Here is a 21,258-nt window from a genome sequence, read left to right on the forward strand (position 1 = left end):
TCTGCGGGAGGTCAGCGGGAAGGGCCATCTCCAGTGCAGAGCCACGACTGTCCACAGTACCCTGCTTCACACACCCGGGGGCGGCAAGGCTGAAGAGATGAACCGCATCCTGTCGCCACGCTGGCCTCAAGGCGACAGACCATCCTCCGCTCCACCACCACCCCTCCAGCCCCTCACCCTCACTTAGCACCTGCCCAACACACACAGCTTACCTGACACAGCCGCCACACCTCATCCCTGTCCCTCTGTGGCCACGCCCCTTGAATCTGCTCTGACTTGGGGTGGGGAAGAGGGGGACGAGGTGACCAAGCACATCACCTGAGTGCTTCTCTGCTGCTCGCAGCCGTCCCACCTTCTGAAGCCCAGAGCCAACACCTAGATGGGCACCATATTCACGGTCTGCCAAACTCTCGGCCCAGGGAAACCTGAATGACCAGCTGGCAGCCATGGCATGAAAGTCAACAGCACTCTCCTGGTGCCCGGGGAGAAGGGGGTCCACCTGGGAGCCCGGAGGTGGGGAGGGGTCCCCTCTGGGAGCCTTTAACTAGCAGGACTCTGTGACTGGTGTCTATGAAAGTGATGACCCCTGCCTTTTGGCTCCACACCTGCCCACTGTCCTGCCCAGACTACACCATACCTCTTTCTCAGACCATTCTGCCCTAGGCTTCTGGCTTCCTGGTGTGTCCTGTTTCAGTGGACCAAGGACTCTGTCAATCCCGGCAGACAGGGCTGAGACCCTGTGAGCAGGACAGGCCTGGCACATACGTCAATGCAGACACACCACCTCACCTTCCCGGGCACAGGAGTTCACCACTGTCCACTTCCCAAGAATGACGCTACCGACGACCCAGCATTTGGCCTCAGCTGGCCCCAGCCTCGTGGTCACTGCAGCCCAGAGTTACAGGTCAGGAGGACAAGTCACTGACCTCACAGATCGGGGCCACCTCCTCGGGGGTAGACACTGAGTGGCATGAATGCACTTCACATACCTTCCTCAGGGCCATCGCATGCCTTGTTCCAACAATGCCTGGTGTCGACTCTTCCATGTTTTTCACTCCGGGTCCCTGGTTAACCAGCCAAACTACTCCCCACTGCTCAGTAGTCCAGACTGCTTTGTCCATACAAAATGGGTGGTCAAGTGTACCACCCCAAGCTTTACCACTGGATCCGCCCCCAGCAGCCTTCCAGAGCTTCCTGCATCAGGCTGTGGTGCATCACAGCTGTGTCACTGACCTAATCCATCTTACAGCAACGTGAGCCTGTTTCTCTTTCGTTACTGGTCCCCTCTCCATGAATCGTGCCAACCCAGTACTGCCGATCCATGGAGGCCTGGGCTACCTATTCAGGGAGCTTGGTGGCACCTCCTGGCCTGCTTGTTCTCTGCTTGCTACAGCCCATTGCTTAGGGATCTCACGAATGTCACATGACATTGCTGACATGCTCAGATCAGGCAGCGAGGTCACTTGCCCTCAGCCTGGCCTGTGCCTCCAACACGGTGTTTTCCTGGGTCTAGTGCTTTTCTGGTCCCTTATAATGTCATAGCCTCTACAGCAGAGCAGAGCTTCAAAGGGCTCATGGGAAAACACAACTACAAGGTAAAACCTAAACATGCCAACTCTCTAACCCAGGTCCCCAGGCAGCGACACTGGGGACTGCGGGGCAGGGAGTCATGCTGCAGCACACCAGGTAGAAATGCTGCCCAGTGCGCTGGCGTCCCACATGGATACTGAGCCCTGGCTGCTCCTCTTCCAATCCAGCTCCTGTGAGTGTATCTAGAACAGTGAGGGATGGCCCACGTCCTGGGACCCTGGACTCGTGTGAGAACCCCTGAAGCTCCCCGCTCCTGGCTGGCCTGGCCCAGCTCCAGCCTTGCGTCCATCTGCGGAGTGAACCAGAGGACAGAAGACCTTTGCCTCCACTTCTTTTTGGCTGTAGCTATGTCTTTCAAATACACAAATAAATCACTTAAGAAACCAAGGGTCTTGGGAAGTCAACCACACAAGCAGTCTTTCTGGGTGTCCTTGGAAGATTTTTGAAACTAGGAAACAAAGGAAATCAGAATGAGCCAAGTCAGGGCTGCAGCATGGAAGCCCAGTCATCTTCACGAAAACTCTCCCAAGATGTGAAGAAAGCAAACCCCGGGAGCCCTCTCTCCAGAGAATCCCCAGGTGACCTCCGCTCACACTGAGGCGGGCTGTTCAGGTCCCTCTCCGCATAAACAGACGTTCTTGTTCTCTGACCTTAGGAAGTCAACAAGCAAACAAACACCACGCTGGTGCCGAAACAAGGCCTCTAGAGCCGCGGCTGCGGCCTGCACGCTGACGGGCCCACCTCTCCCTCAGCGGCAGCCGCGGTGCTCATGAGTGCGCTGGCTGCAGGACACACCAGAGACACTTCAGGAGCTCAGAACTCTTAGTGCAAACTCTCATCTTCTCTTCAGATAATCCAGGCACACCAGCCTGGCATCCAGCTGAGCAGGAATGTTGCTGTATTCCAACTTGTCAACAACTGCCTAAGCAGAACCAACTAAAATGGCAACGGTAGGTGCCACCGCGCACCGCAGCAGCATCCACACGGTGCCAGCTCAATCCCACCTGCTCCACTTCTGATCAGCTCCCTGCCGATGTGCCCGGGAAAGCAGCAGAGGACAGCCCCACGACACGGGCCCCTCCGCCCATTGGGGAGACCTGGAAGAAGCTCCTGGTAGAAACGAAGGAAAAGGGGTAGGGACAGGGAACATGGCCACAGCGCTGGGTCCTCTGTCCACTGTTAGTCCTCGTCCTCTCCAATCGGGGCACGAACAAGACCGTCTTCCCACAAACCAGTAGGGACAGTGTGCCACTGCGGGCCTCATCCTCAACAGAATCTTGTCACTTCCTCCACGCGCTGCTTTTGCATAAACTGACTTCTCTGGGGGAACTGTCTCCCCAAATTTTCGTAAAGCATTCTTGCACTCAAGTTCTGCAATCAATTGGATGTGTTTTTGCTTCAGATTTAGCAGAAAGCATGCTGCTCAGAAAGACACTTTTCTGATAAATATGCTTCCTAACGCTTCAAACTAGACCCTGTTATAATAATGGGTTTATCTGTTGGAAGCCCAGCTCAGCTTTCCGTGGCACACATGAACTTCCTGAAGATCTGTCCTCTGGGTGGGAGCAATATTCATCCACTCCTCAAACCCCCAAGCTGAGGTGGCACTGTGGCACCACGTGAGGTACCCAACCATCCAGCAGTTTGTGCCCCAGCTCCCTACTAACGTGTCTGGGAAGCGGGGGATGGTGGTTTCTGCCACTCATGCCGACCACCTGGATGCAGCTCCTGTCTTCTGCCGTGGGTGCTGGGGGAAGGACCGGCTCCCGTGGAGCCACATTGCACAGGACCAACAGAAGAGGGCATGATACTTCAGGTCTCCAACATCGGCGTCCACGGTCGCTAAAGGTGTAAGTGCGTTCCCTCTCCCATGTACAAGCCGTAGGGGAACACGGCCACGAGGCCTCTTGCGGAAGGCGAGCACACAACCCTTGCTCTCAGGGCCTGACCTCCCCATAGCTATTCTGAGCTGTGGCCACCTGGCTCCCGAGGCACTCACTAGCTTCCATGTCAGGATCCTCCTCCTGCTGCCACCTGTCACCATCCCTGCACTCAAAGGACAAGCACCATGGCATTCTCCGTAAAGCTGCTGTTCCACGCTCTGCGCTCCGCTCTGCCGCCAGTAGACTGGGCGTCCAGCAGACGCTCCTGCACAACACTGCTGTCAGATATCACACATCACAGGATGCCTGGCACCCACAGGCTTTTATTCCTGTTCCATAATTTACCATGGCAGTTCTAGCATTTCTCCTAGCGGCTCCTAGTTCCAATATCCCTCCCTCACCACCTCCTACAAAGGACCAAGAGCCTTTCTCACTCCATATCAGCACCGTCTCTGGGGATATTTACATCAATAACACACTCCCTTCCACAGCCACAGTCCCAACCGCCTCGAGGCAGCACCCAGGCCCTGCCTGAGTGGGGTCTGGCAGGTGCTGCCCGCTCCTCCAGCGCAGCCTTCTGGTCTCCATCCACCACCTCACACTACAGAGCCATCCATGCCTACGTCCCCAGTGCGTGATCAACAGGGCACAATGCTAACCTCGGCCAGCAGAGGGCGCGGGAGGGACACGGCTCGGCTTCTGATCAGCCTGCCCCAGCCAGCTATCCAGCAAGCTGCAACTGACACAGTGGGCAGCTCCCTTGAGGTTCCAGAGGCAGTGCCACCCTCTCGGAGCTCAGTGACCCCTCCCAACGGCTCCCACCTGCCAGCCCACCTCACAGCCACCAGGGCGGGGCGGGACCCCCCCAAGCCTGCCCCGCAACCTCGGCCCTTGGCCAACAGAATGCACCGTGTCCGTTTATCATTCTACTGTCCCAAGTTCTCTTTACTCGCTGACAGCAATGTCACTGTCAACACTCTGCCTCCTCACTGGGTGGGCCCCTGCACGCCCTAACAGGTCAGCCCAGGCTGTGACTCAACGCCCAGGGGATGAGGAGGCAGCAGCAACCAAGACGCCTAAATGAACGTCAGTATGAAACCTCCCACAACTGATACAAAGCCACGTGTGTACACATGTGGACAGGGCAGGCATCTGGCCCTGCAGGTGAGCTGTCTGCATCGGCCTCTCAGCAAACGGGCTCCCGCCTCACTCCCAGGAGATGGACTTGAGCTTCTGCCTCCCGGCCTCTGTGGGCCTCTAGGGAGCGAAGCACCTGAAACAGCTCTCTCTTCCTCAAGTATTACTAACAAGAGACCTCTCTCAAAAACGCAGAATGCTTACGCCACAAGAGTCCTTCAAAATGTCCCTGTAAAATTTATTCAATATTAGGTTTCTTTTACAGTGCAAAACTTCAAAATCTGTGGTTTCTCTTAAACTGCATTTCCATGAGTGCACAGCACTTTGTGTGAAGCTTGCATTTTTGCACCATAACAAACTTCCCTTTTGATTCCATTTCCCACGATGTTCTAAAGCCAACTCGTCTCCTTCCTGTTCGTAGGAGCAATGGGCCAGCCCGCGTGCGGCTGCATCGACGGTGAGAACAGCTCGCCTTGCCTTCAGCAGCCCAAAGCCTCACTCACTAACCACCGCCCCACGGCAGCTCCACATCAGCCATACGCCAGGCTCCGTCCAACGCAGAGTCAGCTGAGAACAGTGTGATTTCAACACTTAGCTGGAACACATACAGGATGGAAACAGAACGGCCTCTGCTTGAAGACTGCAATCAATCTGAATGGACCGGGCCCAGCAGCGTGGCCTAGCGGCTAATGTCCTCGCCTTGAACACGCCAGGATCCCATATGGTTGCCAGTTCTAATCCCGGCAGCTGTTCCACTTCCCTTCCAGCTCCCTGCTTGTGGCCTGGGAAAGCAGTCGAGGACGGCCCAGAGCTTTGGGACCCTGCACCCACATGGGAGACCTGGAGGAAGTTCCTGGTTCCCAGCTTCGGATCGGCATAGCACCAGCCATTGTGCTCACTTGGGGAGTGACTCATCGGACAGAAGATCTTCCTCTCTGTATATCTGACTTTGTAATAAAAATAAATAAACCTTAAAAAAAATCTGAATGGACCACACTGGAAAAGAGAAAGCAGTGAGATTTAGGGTTAAACGGGTGGGTGCCCAGCACTGCGGCCATGTGGGTAAAGCTGCCCACCATGGGCACCAATTCTTGTCCCAGCGCCTCCACTTCCAAACCAGCTTCTTAGAAAAGCACCTCAAGATGGCCCAACTGCCTGGGCCGTCACCCAACTCAGCAATGTGGAAGAAACTGTCTCCCGGCTTCAGCAAGGGAGCGACCCTGGCCACCGCGGCCATCTGGGGAGTGAATGGGCGGCTGGAAGACCGCTGGTCCCTCTGTAGTACTGCCTTTCAAGTGAACAAACGATGGGCAGGTTGGAGCCTGATCACTCCATAGCAGAGGTTATCTGCAAACTGAGGGAAAAGATTAAATGCTAATTCCAGCTAGGGAGCCAAGACTCACATGAGAACTGCCATGGGAGCAAGGAGGCCTGGGCCAGCGCGGCTGGGGTCAAGACCCGCAGGCTTGGTGTGAGGGAAGGTTTTGTATATTTGACAGACGCAAAATGCTTGTCAACAGATTCCGGACTAGAATGAATATAATCGCTGCTTGGTTAGGGTCATGACTCTGTCCCTGAACTGCAAGCATTTCCACTAGCTGGTGGAAATAAGGCACATCAGATTTTAACAAATCTTCATTACCTTTTGATATTTATCAAATTGCTTACATTAGCCACCACGCTTACATAAGCTCCAAGAAGTAAGAACAAGTAGTGTGTGCCAGACAATAGTAATCCCTAGAGATGCTGAGATGAGAGGTGGGGCTGCGCAGCTGAGCCTCACGCCTACTGACGGGGCCTTTGGACAACATTCCACACAAAACACTGACAAAATCAAGTCAGATGAACCCAACTCTGAAAAAACCTTAAAGGTATATGAAGTAAAGTTAAAAGCTAAGCTATGGGTCTGGCAGCGTGGCCTAGCAGCTCAAGTCCTCACCTTGAACACGCCAGGATCCCATATGCATGTGTTTGTATTCTGGCAGCCCTACTTCCATCCAGCTCCCTGCTCACGGCCTAGAAAAGCAGTGGAGGACGGCCCAGAGCCTTGGGACCCTGCACCCGTGTGGGAGACCTGGAAAAAGCTCCTGGCTCCTGGCTTCCGATCTGCTCAGCTCTGGCCATTCCAGCCATTTGGGAAATGAACCAGAGGATGGAAGATCTCTCTGGGACTCTTTCTGTAAAATATGCCTTTCCAATTAAAAATGGATTGTGGGGCCCAGCACGGTGGCGCAAGTGGTTAAGGTCCTCGCCTTGCACGCCCGGGATCCCATATGGGCGCCGGTTCTAATCCCGGCAGCCCCGCTTCCCTTCCAGCTCCCTGCCTGTGGCCTGGGAAAGCAGTCGAGGACGGCCCAAAGCTTTGGGACCTGCACCCGTGTAGGAGACCCGGAAGAGGCTCCTGGCTTCGGATCGGCATAGCATCAGCCGTTGCGCTCACTTGGGGAGTGAATCATTGGACGGAAGATCTTCCTCCCTGTCTCTCCTCTCTGTATATCCACCTTTCCAATAAAAACATAATAAAAATAAATCTTTAAAAAAAATGGATTGTGTGTGCACGCACACATGCTTAAGTGTGTACCTATCACCCTGTCACATGGTGGGATGTACGGTGGACAGACGTGAGGAGGGCCCTGGTCCCTGTCACATGGTGGGCTCCATGGTGGATAGATGTGAGGGCAACACAGAATCTACAAGAATACCCCTATTTTTTCTAATTCCACAACCTCTCAAAAGAAAACATCTTATCTTATAGCTTGAACATGATTTGGCCTCAAACTCATGCAAATATTAAACCTGAAAATCACAAATTAATTGCAATCACTTAATACAATCAAAGTGGGTATTTTATTCAGTGTGGGAAGTTTGTTAATGTGATTAGAAAGCGTTTAGACTGGGCTGCTGGAATGCCTCCCCTGGAGGCTCTGTAAAGACCACACGCACGCGCACAGTCCCTGGCCGCCTCCGGACTCTGCCAGCAAGGCAGGCACACGGACACAAGCCTCTGTCCTTGACGAAGCTGACCCATGGATTCCATCATAGTGATTTTTTAAAAAAGCTGAATAATAACAACAGTATTTTCTCTATTATCTTCTCAATGACCTTAACAAAAACAACCATTTTCATACGCTATTTGAGAAGTATGACCAGACTTCACATGAGTTGATCACCACAAATTTGTTAGCAGACCCCTTTACTGGAGCCATTTCTTCATCAGTCTCCAAAGGAGGTATGTTTGCACTTCTGTCAAAATCACACAACTCTATTACTTTTAAAGCACATAATAAATACATCAGAAATTATTTTTAGTACTGTATACCTAGAAAACAATCCTATCTTAGGGGAAATAGTGAAGATACTAATATCTCCTAAAATACAATGATTAGCTAGACGCATGGTCCACAGCCAAAACTTTAATAGACTTCTAGAATAAGAAAACAAATAAAAGCACATTGAAATCTTAACTGCTACTATATCAATCAAGAAATCATAACAGCTTTTGTGCCAGAATTTGGCAAGTCACAATTAAGCTAGATCAGGGAAAAGCCAGGCTGGGCTGACTGTTCTGACTGGTGCAAGCATAAATCAAGAGATGGCGAGGGTTGGCTGGCCTTTGCCACAGCATCAGCTGGCAGAGGCTGGCACTGGGGGCTAATTCTGTCAAGTTAAACTGCAGATCCACCTGGAGAGTACATGGTCCGGGAGTGGCCCAGTAGGGAAATAGTGGGCACCTCCTTCTTGGGTTACCACTCCCGCTGGTGAGCATGAGAACCAGGACTGAGGCAGGCATGGCTGGACAGAATGGCACCCCCTGGCATGTGTGTAGGCTGGATAGTGGGGTTGATTGGCATGTATGAGAGCTGAATGAGATGTGGGACACACTGAACCTGTCTGCTGTGCGTGCTGGCAAGCACGGGAACCAGGGCAGGGGGCAGGCCTGGTGGGGTTATTGCAGGTTGCTCTGACTAGGCTGCAGCTCCCACTGGTTTGCATGAGGGCCGAGGGTGTGATGGGCGGAATCAGGCTGGACTGTAACACCCATTGGTTCATGTGGAAGACAGGGCTGGAGGCAGAACTGACCCAGCAGTTGCAACCAGCAGCGTGTGCATAAGCTGACTGGGGTGATGGACTGTTCCGGACCCTCTACTGGCAAGCACACACGAGAACCTGGTCTGGGATCACCTCAGACTAAGTTTCTTTGGGGATCCCACCAACAGAACCCCAACCGTGAAGAGAAGTGTAGGTTCCATGGTCTGACCATGGAGTGCATGTGTCAAAGCTGAGCTTCCTCAAGTTCAGACCAAGCAGTAGACAGCATATCCAGGTGCACGTGAGGGAAATGGCGGTCCATCGAACCTGCAGAGGACACCTGATACCACACAGAGGACGGAGGGCGGAACAAATTGATCATCTACCCAGCCATGCATTAGTAGAGGGAATTGGGAAATGCAGACTCTAAGGTGGACTATGTCACATCGTGCTTGGAATGGCGAGATTGGCAGCAATTCAGAACTGTTGAACTGTCACAACCACTTGAGCAGTGCCCTAAGAGGGTGCCCTATGTTGGGGATGCTAGGATGGGGTGGGAAGCTGGGAGGGGCTTCTCCCTTTATTTCCCCCCTTATCCTAGACACAGAAAACAAAAAAATGTGGAAACAATGATCTTATCCACTACTTTCCTGCAGCCCTTGACCATTTGTGTCCTAATCAACTATGTAAAGGCTATCAAAATAAAACAAAATAATTAGAAAAAAAATTTGGCAAGTCTTTCAACTACTTCATCTGAATCTAATCAGTCAACTGTAGTGCACGAACTTCTAACTAACCCCAGGAAAAGAAGCAAATGGCCAACTATTGGCTCAGACTTGCAGATTTAACATGAAAATTGCTTTCCTAACGGAACATTCTGGCCACACTGATACCAGCAGGACCGACATTTCCGAGGAAGTGCTCAGTTCACCACACACAACAGCAAGTCCTGCACGGTCTCCCAGCTGAGGACCAAGTGTGAGGTTCACAGGCAGCATGCAGGATCTTCTCTCAACACAGGCATGGGATCTTCCACAGAAATGCTTGCAACAAAGATGACTTGTACAGTTTTAAAGCAGTAAGAGCGAAGGGAATGTAATTTTACTGAGCAGAAGCTCCTTCAGCAAACAGGGAATGAAGGGAGGAGAGCTGGATCGCATTTATTTGTAAGCACAGAACTTCCCTGGTAACAGCAGTTCTGTGAAATAACCTGGCCATATGTCTACGTCACTTTCAATTGTTACTTATGAATAACTACAATGCAAAGCAACAAACTCGTGAAAATACTCACTATTTGTCCTGTCTCCCCCTTCGTCACCATCAACTAAACCACCTGAACGCATGGCCGCCAGGATCTTCTGAGCAACGCTGGAGAGGGGGCGCTCACTGAGACCAAAGCCTACACACGGCTCACAGCTCTCCATGCTCACAAAATCCTAAATGCAAGATTAACACAAGACAGGTATGTCTCAACACTTCGAAATAAGACACAATTATTTGAAAAACTTTAGCACCAAGACTGTCATTTGCTATCATAAACAGAATAGGAAGATCAGTTAGGGTTATCATAGTAAAGACAATGCTTCCTGAAGTTTGAAACATGACTATTATTAACCCTCAAACATGCCAATCCAGTAACACAGCATTGACACACATGTAACATATCCGGCACTAACTGAAGCAGAACTTGCCGCTCAGCGCCAGGAGACCAGAAGAAAGACTGATTCTCTATCCCCAGACAGAAAACAAGTGAGAAAGGGGAGAATGACGGCAGAACCTCAGACAAACCTTACTGCTGCAAAACTCACCGTACACTGAATATAAATTTTACTGAATATAAATTTTAAAGTACATTAATATAATAGCTGGCAAATTTTTAAAAAAGTTTTGCTTAAGGGTTACAAAAGTTAAAAGTGCTCCTCTGTCACCTAAACATGCCCATTTCCTGATGTTTATAGCTGAAAAACCCCCAAGACGATATGAAATATGCAGCTTCCAGGCTGGCATCTCTTGTTGCAATGCAGGTGGGAACATTCTGGAAGGTGTTCTTTACAATCCTGACATCACTCTGACCAGGGTCACATTTAAACTGGGGCGCTCAAGAGACATTTCATATTACTTGTACCAGTTCTTAAAACTATTTTTGATATATCCAAATACTACAGTCCTCACCCATATTACATATAATTCAATATTAAAGTATTTCCACTGAAAAACTGATTCAAAGTCATTTACAATGTGTTACTCTGCAGTCAAAGCACTGCTGAGATCCGCGTTGCAGAAACAAGAAGGCCCCAGACACCAGCTCCTAAAATGATCAACCTATAGGGCCCTGATATTCTAGGGCAAGTAGCAACAAACGAGATTAAAGTCTTCAGCAAGGGACTATGGGGAAATAAATGGAGCGGCAGAATCTGAACGTACATACGAAAGGCTGGGCCATTCCATACACACAAGTCCCCTCAGAGGACGCCTGGAAGCCAGACAGTATCCCAAGTGACTGAGGCAGGCAGCGTGCTGAGTGCACACATTACACAAACGGGTGATCCGATTTCTGGGGGTGAAGTGACCACTTCAGCATTTCATCACGACACTCACCCAGTACACAATGGAAAAAACTCACAAACTCTTTTCTATCTGGAACTTTCTGGTATTTTCAGACTTCAGCTGACACTACAGTAACTGCAGTCACAACCGTTCAACCACGTAAGTGAGACTGCTGTGGTAGTTACAGAATCAGAAATGCTGCCTCACAACGCTGGGAACTTTAAAACTATTTAACAGATACTTTCTGTCTCAAATAAAGGAGTTATTACTATATTTAAAAATGTATGCACTGCACAAAGCCTTCTCCTTGTGAATACGGTACTACCAGAACTAAGTGCAAGCAGATGTTCACGTCATAAGAAGCATCAGTACTTTGTACAAGAAAAAACACAGAATGATGTAATAAAACATCCATTAACTGTGCATTTTAAAATGTATTTATTACATGTACTCCCCAACATATAGGACATTAAGGCAGTGTGTGCGGCAGACGCAGCTCCAGGAACTCTCAGCCTTGCAGAACAGCCTGAGCCCTGCACTGATTCTCTAAATTCTCCACGATCTCCTTCAGATAATCTTCATCTTTCCAAAAATGCACATACAACTCTCTTTCCATTTGATGTAACTTATTGGATGACAGCATTTTTCTCTTTGTCTTCACATCAGCAAGAACGTCAGTAAGAAGATGATTTAGCTGACTGAGTTGAGATCCAACATGGTGAAACTGTTCTACCAACTCCTAAAACAAGAAAATAAAAATGTTTGTAATTCAAGAACTTCATTCCTAACCCACTACAAATCTGCTATGGAATTTAATCAAGACTCTTAAGTGACTTCATACATTCTCACAATTTTAGAAATAAACCTCAATTAAAAATCTGTAAGGGCCCAGCATGACGGCTCAGTGGATAAATTCTCGCATACGTGCAGCTGTCATCCCATGTGGGTGCTGGTTCGTGTCCCAGCAGCCCCGCTTCCCATCCAAACCCTGCCTGTGGCCTGGGAAAGCAGCAGAGGACGGCCCAAAGCACAGAAAATGGGCAAAGAAAATAAACCAGCAATTCTCACAAATAAGTGAAAGCAGGATCAATCTCTCCACAATTAGGGAAATGCAAATTACAACTCCAGTAGGACATGATTCTGCATCCTCATGATTGGCAGAAATTGGTAAGTCAGGTAGTGTTCTATGATGAACAACAAATCAATAACATCTTTTTCCTAAGGATTCGCTCATTTAAGAGGCAGCATTACAGAGAGAATAAGGAAGAGCCACAGAGAATTCCCTCAAGCACTGGTCCAGCCCCTAACAGCCTCAACGGACAACGCTGGGCACACAAAACCAGGTGCCTGCAACTCCATCTGGACGCACACCCCCAGGTCATCCTCCACCGCCCCCTACTCCAGGCAGAAGCTGAGCAGCCAGGACGTGAACTGGCACTCCTACTCTGGGACTGAACCTGCTGTACCGCAGTGCCAGTCCTCCAAGGGGCATCTTTGAGAGCCTGACGGTGCACAATGCAAGCCATGTGGAAAACAACTGATCATGTGCATATCCTACAATCCAACCTGTCACTTCTAGGAGGCAAGGAGAGAGGAGCAGAAACGAAGAGGGAGAGTGAGGAAGGGGGGGGGGGGAGAAAGAGGAGAGGAGAAAAAGTGAGAGGAAGAGGGAGGAAAAGAATGAAACGGAGAGAAGGAGGGGAGGCAGAGAGGGAGCGAGAGAGAGGAAAGGGAGAATGAGGAAGGAGGAGACAGGGAGAGGGGGCGAGGGGAAGGTGTGTGTGAACACAGAGGCTCTCTCAAATGTGCGACTATGATAAGCAACCACACAAGCCAAGCAGCGCGAGCACAGAACAGATCCTTCGTGGGATGAGATGCTAGCTGGAAGAGAGAACGCGGAAGACATGTGACTGCACAAGCATCAAAACAGATGCGTCTGAAAACACATCAAGAAACAGGCAAGCATTGAAGAACACGCACAGTAAATCAGACACATGAAGATCAACTAACTCAACTAACTGTGGCACGCTGCGGAAAGCGCCGCCGGTGACACATGCCAGCTGAAGTCTCAGTGGCTCCACTTGTCATCCAGCTCCCTGCTAACAGCCACTGACACGGGAACACTGGAAGAAGCTCCCGGCTCGCCCTGGCCGTGACTGCGACCAGCACACGAAGGCCTCTCTGCGCAGCATTTCACAAGCAACAGAAAAGGAACGGGGCTCTGCTGAAGGCACGTGTAACCCTAAGCACACCCAGGACTGAGAACACAGAGCAGCAGCGCCTACTTGTCAGGATGAGTGAATGATACGGGTAGTGTAACTTGACGGTCCTGAACCTCACTATAAACATTACAGTCACCATCTAACTGTCTGAAAAACTTCACACACTGTAAAGTTCTGTACATACTGATCAAAACTGCCTGGGAATATGTTTATACGTGAACTGCACGTGCAAAGCGGCTGGAAGGAGCATCCTCCTCACCAACATCTCTACCCACCTGATCGCTGAGCTGAAGCTGATTCCCTCCCTGATACAGAGCCTCACAGAGCATGTCCACATCACGGTTCAGCGTGGACAGGAGGGATGAATGTTCCCGAGTGGTCACTGCCAACTCCTCACGCAGCGACGACACCTCCTGTCTCAGTCTCTCAGCCATTTCCTCCAGGTTCCCACGTGTTATAAACAATTCTTTTTTCCTGTTCTCGCTCTCTAGAAGTTGATAAAGCCTAGAATGTGAAAATAAATATTATAAGAAAAAAGTTTCAGGTCAACACAGTTTTCAAAATTAAAATCCACCATCAGGGCACTTATAGGACAGCACAGTGCCAACTTCAAAATATTCATTTGCTGAAATGAAGCAACTGAAACCATTCCTGCTCTAGTAACCCAACTACTGCACCAGAATACTAACACTACCCCTGACCCCCTGCCTCCCAGCTTCCAAGATCTACACGTTTCTTAGCTGACTTAGCCTCCCAAGAAAGCACAGGGGACAAGTATGAGGTAGCAGAACTAGCAAGGAACCTGAAATAGAGGAGCTAGAGCCGAGCTCCCAGTTACGGCTAGCACAAATCAAAATTCTCTGAGGTTTCATCTACATGTTAATACCATGGGTTTTTTTTCTTAATTTTTTTTAAAGATTTATTTTATTTTTATTAGGAAGTCAAATATCCAGAAAGGAGGAGAGACAGAAAGATCTTCCATCCCATGATTCACTCCCCAAGTGACCGCAACGACCGGTGCTATGCCGATCCGAAGCCAGGATCCAGGAGCCTCTTCTAGGTCCCCCACGTGGGTGCAGGGTCCCAAAGCTTTGGGCCGTCCTCAACTGCCTTCCCAGGTCACAGGCAGGGAGCTGGATGGGAAGTGGAGCTGCTGGGATTAGAACCAGCGCCCATATGGGATCCTGGCACGTTCAAGGCGAGGACTTCAGCCGCTAGGCCACACCGCCGGGCCCTGTTACTACCATGTTAATATCACTTCATTTTATAGGAAATGGAAAACTAATTAGGAGAAAATTGAAAATGTAAACATAAATTATACAAAAATTTAAAAAACGGAGCCAAAATAGCAGAAGGCTAATCCTCCACCTCCAAGTATTGGCTTCCCATGTGTGTCCCAGCCGCCGTTTCCCATCCAGCTCCCTGCCTGTGGCCTGGGAAAGCAGCTGAGGACGGCCCAAAGCTTTGGGACCCTGCACCCGCATGGGAGACCCAGAAGCAGCTCTTGGCTTCGAATCATCTCAGCTGCATCGCTTCTCGGCCTTTTGGCTAAGATCAAGTGTAGAATCATCTCAGCTGTGACCACTGCAACCCTTTGGCAAGTGATCCAGGAGCTGGAAAATGTCTCTCCTGCGCTGCAAAATCTGCCTAATAAGCTAAACTTAATAACAATAATAACAATAATAGGCCACCAATTACAGTCCTGTGAGACATAACTACACAATTCCAGGAGGCACCATTTGCACAGATCACGACAATGGCACTCCCTGAAATTACACAATGAGGCAGTCCGATCCAAGTCCTTCATTTCATTATTAAGAAATAAAAGTGGCAGATAATTTTGTTCTACATAAAAATCAGGAGTATGACCCAGATTTTTGAAGTCTTAAATAAGACTACTTAACCCTTCCTGTACCAGTTTTCCTGCACCAATATCCACTTCCACATCCAGGAAAGCCTTGAGAGCTTGCCTGTGTTCTGTGGTTCCCGTGACTAGGCCGAGAAGCCAAGTGTCACGGCCAGCTAGGCACCCGCCAGCCACAGCGCAACACTGGGCAGAGCCCTCTCCGACCCAGCTGCCAGATGACCGACCGCACGGCCTCTGCCACTCCTGCGGAAGTCAAGGACGGCCTGCCTGGCTCCTGGACGCGGTCTGCTGCAGCAATGGCTGTCGTGGCCATCTGAGGAAGGAATCAGTGGATGGAAAAGGCTCTGCCTTTCAAATAAAAAAATCTTTGAAAAGGATATGAAGTTTTATTCTCTCTACTGATAAAATGCAGTCAACCCCCACCTACCAGTTATCTTTACCAAGCTGTATTCAAACTTCCTGCCCCAAATCCAAAATAACGCCTCCAAAAGGGAAAAACAAAAAAAACAACTTGATAAATTCATTCTTCCAGATATCTACCTCAGGTCTAAAGGAAAAAAATTTTTTAGAAGATGCACTACACAATTGCTCAACTGGCTAATCTGCCTGCAAGAGCCAGGGTCCCTTATGGACACCAGTTCATGCCCTGATGACTCCACTTCCCATCCAGCTCCCTGCCTGTTGCCCGGGAAAGCAGACAAGACGGCCCACAGCCTTGGGACCTGCACCCGCGTGGGAGACCCAGAGGAAGTTCCTGGCTCCTGGCTTCGGATCGGCATAGCATTGGCCATTGCGCTCACTTGGGGAGTGAATCATTGGACGGAAGATCTTCCTCTGTCTCTCCTCTCTGTATATCTGCCTTTCCAATAAAAAAATAAATCTTTTTTTTTAAAAAAATTAGATAAATATTCAAAAGAGGCATAGTAAGTCAAAACTCAAGTGCAAAATATCCTTCAGTGGGACGACTTGTGGCACAGTGGGTAAAGCTGCCACCTGTGATGCCGGCACCCCATGCAGGTACCAATTCAACTCCCAGCTGCTCTCCTTGTGATGTAGCAAGGCAGAGGACAGCGCCCAAGTGCTTGGACCCCTGCACCTACACGGGACACCAGGAGGAAGGCCCTGGCTTCAGTACCACCACTGAAACCATTAAGGGAGTGAACCAACACACGGGAGATCTCTAACTCTGCCTTTCCAATAAATAGTTCTTTAAAATAATTTCTTAAATATCCAGTTTTTGTTCAAAGTCCCTGGTATTTTATAAAAAGCAAAGATTAAATTATTAGGAAAGCGAAGCATACACACCTATGAGAAGAACAATCCTTGGTATGGATGGTGTTTCTGGGGTTCTCCTGCTGAGAGCCTGCAAGGTCTGTGAACAGCTCCAGTCGCTGGCAGAGCACCGAGTTACTCTGACTCAGTTCTTGAACCAGACTTTCAAGCTGACGAGACATGTCCCGGTGCTTTCTCAGTTCAATTTCATACGATAACTGTACAAGCTCAAATGATGCCTTCTGTTTTATCAGCTGATTTAACACTAACTCTTGTCTTGCTGTGTAATAATCTTGTTTAGCGATTTGCAAATCAAAGTCTCCCTCTACAACGGGTATATTCAGCAACTGGGCATTTTCTTTGATCACAGCAGGCAAACTTTTATCTTTTATGTGAATGATTTGTTCTTCAAGTTTCAGAATCTCATCTTTTAAGCTAGAAATTGTAGTGCACAAGTTTTCTTTGCCAACAGCCTACACAAAGAAAAGCAACTATATTTTAAAATCTAGGTTAAACTTCAAATAGTTATAAAATTGCTTCCTCTTTCCATCTTAGGTGATCAGACAGCGTATCCAATGAATAACATCATATGTTAGGATAAGGCAAAACTAAAAAGGACAAATACTGAGTGTGACGTTTCACATCCATTACCGGCACAGAGAACACGCCACTGAAGGTATTCTTAAAACTTGAAACCATCTCAACAGACACTGACCCACTCAGCCGATGTTAACTCGCACTTGCACAAAGTTACAGGTCTTTGCATCGTACTTAGTCACAGTAACTCCGTGCTGGGGTGCAGGAAAGCTACATGCTACACGAGCAAGAAGGCACCGCAGCGGCTCTGCACCGCTCTCCGGGCCGCCGAGCCCTGGCACCAGGCTCTGCTCAGAATGCAGACGGACGCACCGTCCAGCAGCCAGCTGTTTCCCTCCCGGGCCCCGGAAAGGACAGTTCAGGCCAGCCCGCGCCGCGACGGGCACAGACTCTAACTTCAGCTCGCCACCCGCAGCCTGCTCGGCTGCAGACAACGCGTCAGGACCCGCACACCAGCGCGTGGCCCCGAGCGCTGCACAAAGCAGCACCGTGCTCCCGCCGAGCCCGCCCCGCGCCCGCCCCGCGCCCGCCCCGCGGCGCCCCTACCTGTCCGCTCGGGCGGCGCAGCTGCTCCTCCGCCCAGCCGACGCCGGCCCGCAGCCGCGAGCGCCCGGCCCTCAGGCGCGCCAGCTGGTGCTGGGCACACACGTAGGCCAGCCGCAGCGCCCGCAGGCCCCCGGGGTCGCCGTCCGCCGCGGGGGCGCCCGGCAGCCGCAAGTTGTGCTCGGCGGAGCCGCGGGCGACGCGGTGCACGCCCGGGAAGCAGCGCCGGGAGCCCCGCGCCAGCGCCGCCGTGCCGCGCTGCTCCCGCCGCAGGAACTCGTCCAGCGCCAGCCGCGCCCACAGCACCGGCGGCCCCGCGCCGCCCAGCAGCCGCGCCAGCCCCGCCGCCCGCTCCGCGCCCGCGCCCAGCTCCCCGCGCAGCCCCGCGCCCGCGCCGCGCAGCAGCCCCCGGCCCCGCCGCAGCGCCGCCTCCTCCGCGCCGCCCGCCCGCGGCGCCGCCGCCGCCGCCCGCGCGCGCTCCCGCCGGCCCCGCAGCAGCGCCGCGAGCGCCCGCAGCCGCGCCCGCTCCTCCCGCAGCCGCCCGCACGCCGCGCCGCCCGCGCCCGGCCGCCCGCACGCGCCCAGCGCCTCGGCCAGCGCCGCGCCCTCCAGCAGCGGCCGGCCCGCCGCGCGCAGCGCGCCCCACGCCGCCAGCTCGCGCTCGCCCAGCACGTGCCGCGCGCCCACGCTCGCGCAGAACCAGCCGAGGAACGCGCGGTCCTCGGCGGCCTCGAACAGCCAGTCCAAGTCCCCCGCGCTGAGGCCGTCGGCCTTGGGGTAGCCGATCCTCCTCAGCGCCTCCACCAAGTCCTTCCCGCAGCTCATGGCTGCCGCCGGCGTGCGGGAAGAGAAAAAAGCGAGGAGAAGAAAAACCCCTCCGAGGGCGGCGCCGACTCCTCCCCGGGGAGCAGCGAGCAAGCTCGAGCGGCCTCAGCTGCAGCGGCGCGGCCTCCACGGCGCCCCGGCCCGGCGAGGCTCCCGCGGCAGAGCACAGGGCGGCCGGCGCCCCTCTGCTCACCCCGCGCCCCTCTGCTCACCCCGCGCCCCTCTGCTCACCCCGCGCCCCTCTGCTCGGCCCGCGCCCCTCTGCTCACCCCGCGCCCCTCTGCTCGGCCCGCGCCCCTCTGCTCACCCCGCGCCCCTCTGCTCGGCCCTCTCCTCACCCCGCGCCCCTCTGCTCGGCCCGCGCTCTCCTCAACCCGCGCCCCTCTGCTCGGCCCTCTCCTCACCCCGCGCCCCTCTGCTCGGCCCTCTCCTCACCCCGCGCCCCTCTGCTCGGCCCTCTCCTCGGCCGGCCCCTCTGCTCGGCCCTCTCCTCAACCCGCGCCCCTCTGCTCGGCCCTCTCCTCACCCCGCGCCCCTCTGCTCGGCCCGCACTCTCCTCAACCCGCGCCCCTCACCCCGCGCCTCAGCCGGGCAGCGCTCGCCCTCAGCCGCCCGCCACCGGCTCCCGCGCCGCGCACGGCCTCACGGGAGCCCGCGGCGCGCACGCGCACAGAGCCGGCTCAGCGCAGGCTCCGCCCCGGCCGCGGCGTCCACCGCCAGGCCCAAGCTGATTGGCTCCCTGCCCCGGCGTGACGTCATGTGCGGCGAGGGCCGGGGCGGCGGCTTCTGGAATGTTTGTGTGAGAGGAAGGTCGGTGCGGGGACGGCGCCGCTCAGCCGCGACCGGTGGTCCGAGTTAGATTCGTCTCTGCTGCGGCCACCCCAGTCCCGGCCGTCCGGGGAGAGAAAGCCCAGTTGGCGGGGGAAGCAACGGACCGAGAGCCCGCTGACAGGACCGACAGTCATTGTACCAGAGCGCCGCACTCCGGGCTGGTTCCAGAAGGTTCGCTCGTCGGCTCGCAGAGAAGCAAGCGGCCGCGCTCGGGCGATGGACGGCGCCCTAGTGTTCCCTGGGTGCAAAGCCGGGAGACGTCCGCGGGCCAGAGAGCAGACCCTTAAGGGAATCACTTGAGTGGGGCAGACCACACAACATCTGCAACATCTGCTTCCACAAGTTAACATGGGAAATTGCGAGGGGCGGGATCCCCTGGGACAAGTGACCCTGAGGTCAGGCAAGGTTCTGGTCTTGTGGGTCTAGGTAGACACCTCTGAATAGTCTTTCTTCACTAAATATATATACGGATATGCTAGTTTTATTGGAAAGGCAGATCTTCCATCGCTGGCTCTCTCCGCACACGGCCGCGACGGCAGGAGCTGCTCGGAGCCGGGTGCGGGTCCCCCACGGGTGCGGGGGTCTCTCCTGCATGCCTCCTTCCCATCCTGAGCAGGTGCTGCAGCTGAGCCTTGAGTCGGAGCTACTTCCCATTAGCCCTGGTTTGCTTTTTGTCCTCCCCCTTTGGAAAATAGCAAAGGCTCGCGAAGCCACCGTGCCGGGAAGACCTGCCGCGAGAGCACAGGGCAGCGGGCGCCCCTCTCCTCGGCCCTCTCCCCGGCCAGAGCCCTGCCGAGGAGGAGCAGTGGACGCGGATGAGGGGTGGGAGCCCGGGCACTTGGGGATGTTTGTAGACAGAGGAGGGACTCTCAGGAGAAGAATTAAAGGTGCCGGAAGGCGCAGACTGACCCCAGCCCAGGCTGGAACCCGGCCAGCAGGGGGGCTTCTTGCGCCTCCAAGTTCCCCACCTGACTGAGTTGCCAACCACAGCTCCTTATTGCAAAGCTGTTGGGGGCGGGGGGCTGAAAGTACAGAAAATCATGATGCAATCCGCCCCCGGAGCACAAGGGACAGAAAGTTGTCTTCTGGACCTAAGTCAGCACGCGCCCCGCGTGGTCTGCCCGCCTCTCCGCAGGAGCATCTAGGGCCTTCCTGGGGCCAGGAGAGAGGATTCCACGGGAAGGAGAGGGAGGGACGAAGCTTCTCCGTATTGGTGGAGCTACATCTGGACCACATAAAATCTGTTTTTTACACCAATAAAAATAATAAACAGATGAGCTGCAGGGATCAAGTGTGGCTGCTGCTGGCCACTCCTTCCTGTCTGAGGCTTCTTTGAAAAGTCAAGTTCTGCACACCATCTTTTCAGGCCGACTTTAAAAGTCAGAGGTCAGAGCCGAGGTCACCGACGCTGTCCAGTGCCATTTTTGATGAAGGTAGTGGGATGGACCCACTTCTGCCAGAGGCACCACCTGGTCGGTCCGCCAGGACACACACGCCCAAGGGGGCCAGAGAGACAGCTGGGGATGGGCACCAGCCCCATCACAGGGACCCGGCCAAATTGGGGCCATAGCTGAGCCGGCCAGTGGCCTTTCTTCCCACTCACCCACCCCACAAGGCGACAAGCAGGACATCCCACCCGCTCCGAGCTGGGACGACACTCAGAGGACTTGTCACAGTCCCTGGCACCCATGCACCCCCACAAGGAAGTGGTGGTGGGAATGACCCGACTCACAGCATCTGGAATTCCGATGCCCGGGATGATCTTAACAGCCGAGTCCCACCAGCTCCAAGACCCAGCCGCCTCCTGAAGGCAACGCTTCTCCAGTCCCCTTCCCCACAGCCCACACAGGTCCCAGAAACCGGAGTCCACTGCTGCCCACTGAGACGGGAAAGTCCCCTCCCAAGGTCACCAGAA

General features: G+C 53.2%; 2 protein-coding genes across 2 annotated transcripts in view; both read right to left on the reverse strand.

Moving 5' to 3' along the window:
- The window catches only part of POLN (DNA polymerase nu), a 109,439-nt gene extending 99,370 nt beyond the window's left edge, over positions 1 to 10,069 (reverse strand). The window contains exon 1 of the mRNA XM_040966307.1: positions 9,931 to 10,069. Within this exon, the coding sequence (XP_040822241.1) occupies positions 9,931 to 10,063 (133 nt within the window). The 5' untranslated portion in view covers positions 10,064 to 10,069. The remainder of the gene's footprint in view (positions 1 to 9,930) is intronic.
- Positions 10,070 to 11,607: 1,538 nt separating this feature from the next.
- Positions 11,608 to 18,512, reverse strand: HAUS3 (HAUS augmin like complex subunit 3). Its single transcript, XM_040966308.1, has 4 exons — positions 17,691 to 18,512; positions 16,581 to 17,020; positions 13,684 to 13,912; positions 11,608 to 11,925 (listed from the first exon to the last, which is right to left on the reverse strand). The coding sequence occupies exons 1-4, from the start codon at positions 18,510 to 18,512 to the stop codon at positions 11,695 to 11,697; spliced, it is 1,722 nt and encodes a 573-aa protein (XP_040822242.1). The 3' UTR covers positions 11,608 to 11,694.
- Between the last annotated feature and the right edge of the window lie 2,746 nt (positions 18,513 to 21,258).

This window comes from Ochotona curzoniae, unplaced genomic scaffold, assembly GCF_017591425.1.
Source record: "Ochotona curzoniae isolate NIBS_2020 unplaced genomic scaffold, NIBS_Ocur_1.0 scaffold_4505, whole genome shotgun sequence".
Classification (NCBI taxonomy): domain Eukaryota; kingdom Metazoa; phylum Chordata; class Mammalia; order Lagomorpha; family Ochotonidae; genus Ochotona; species Ochotona curzoniae.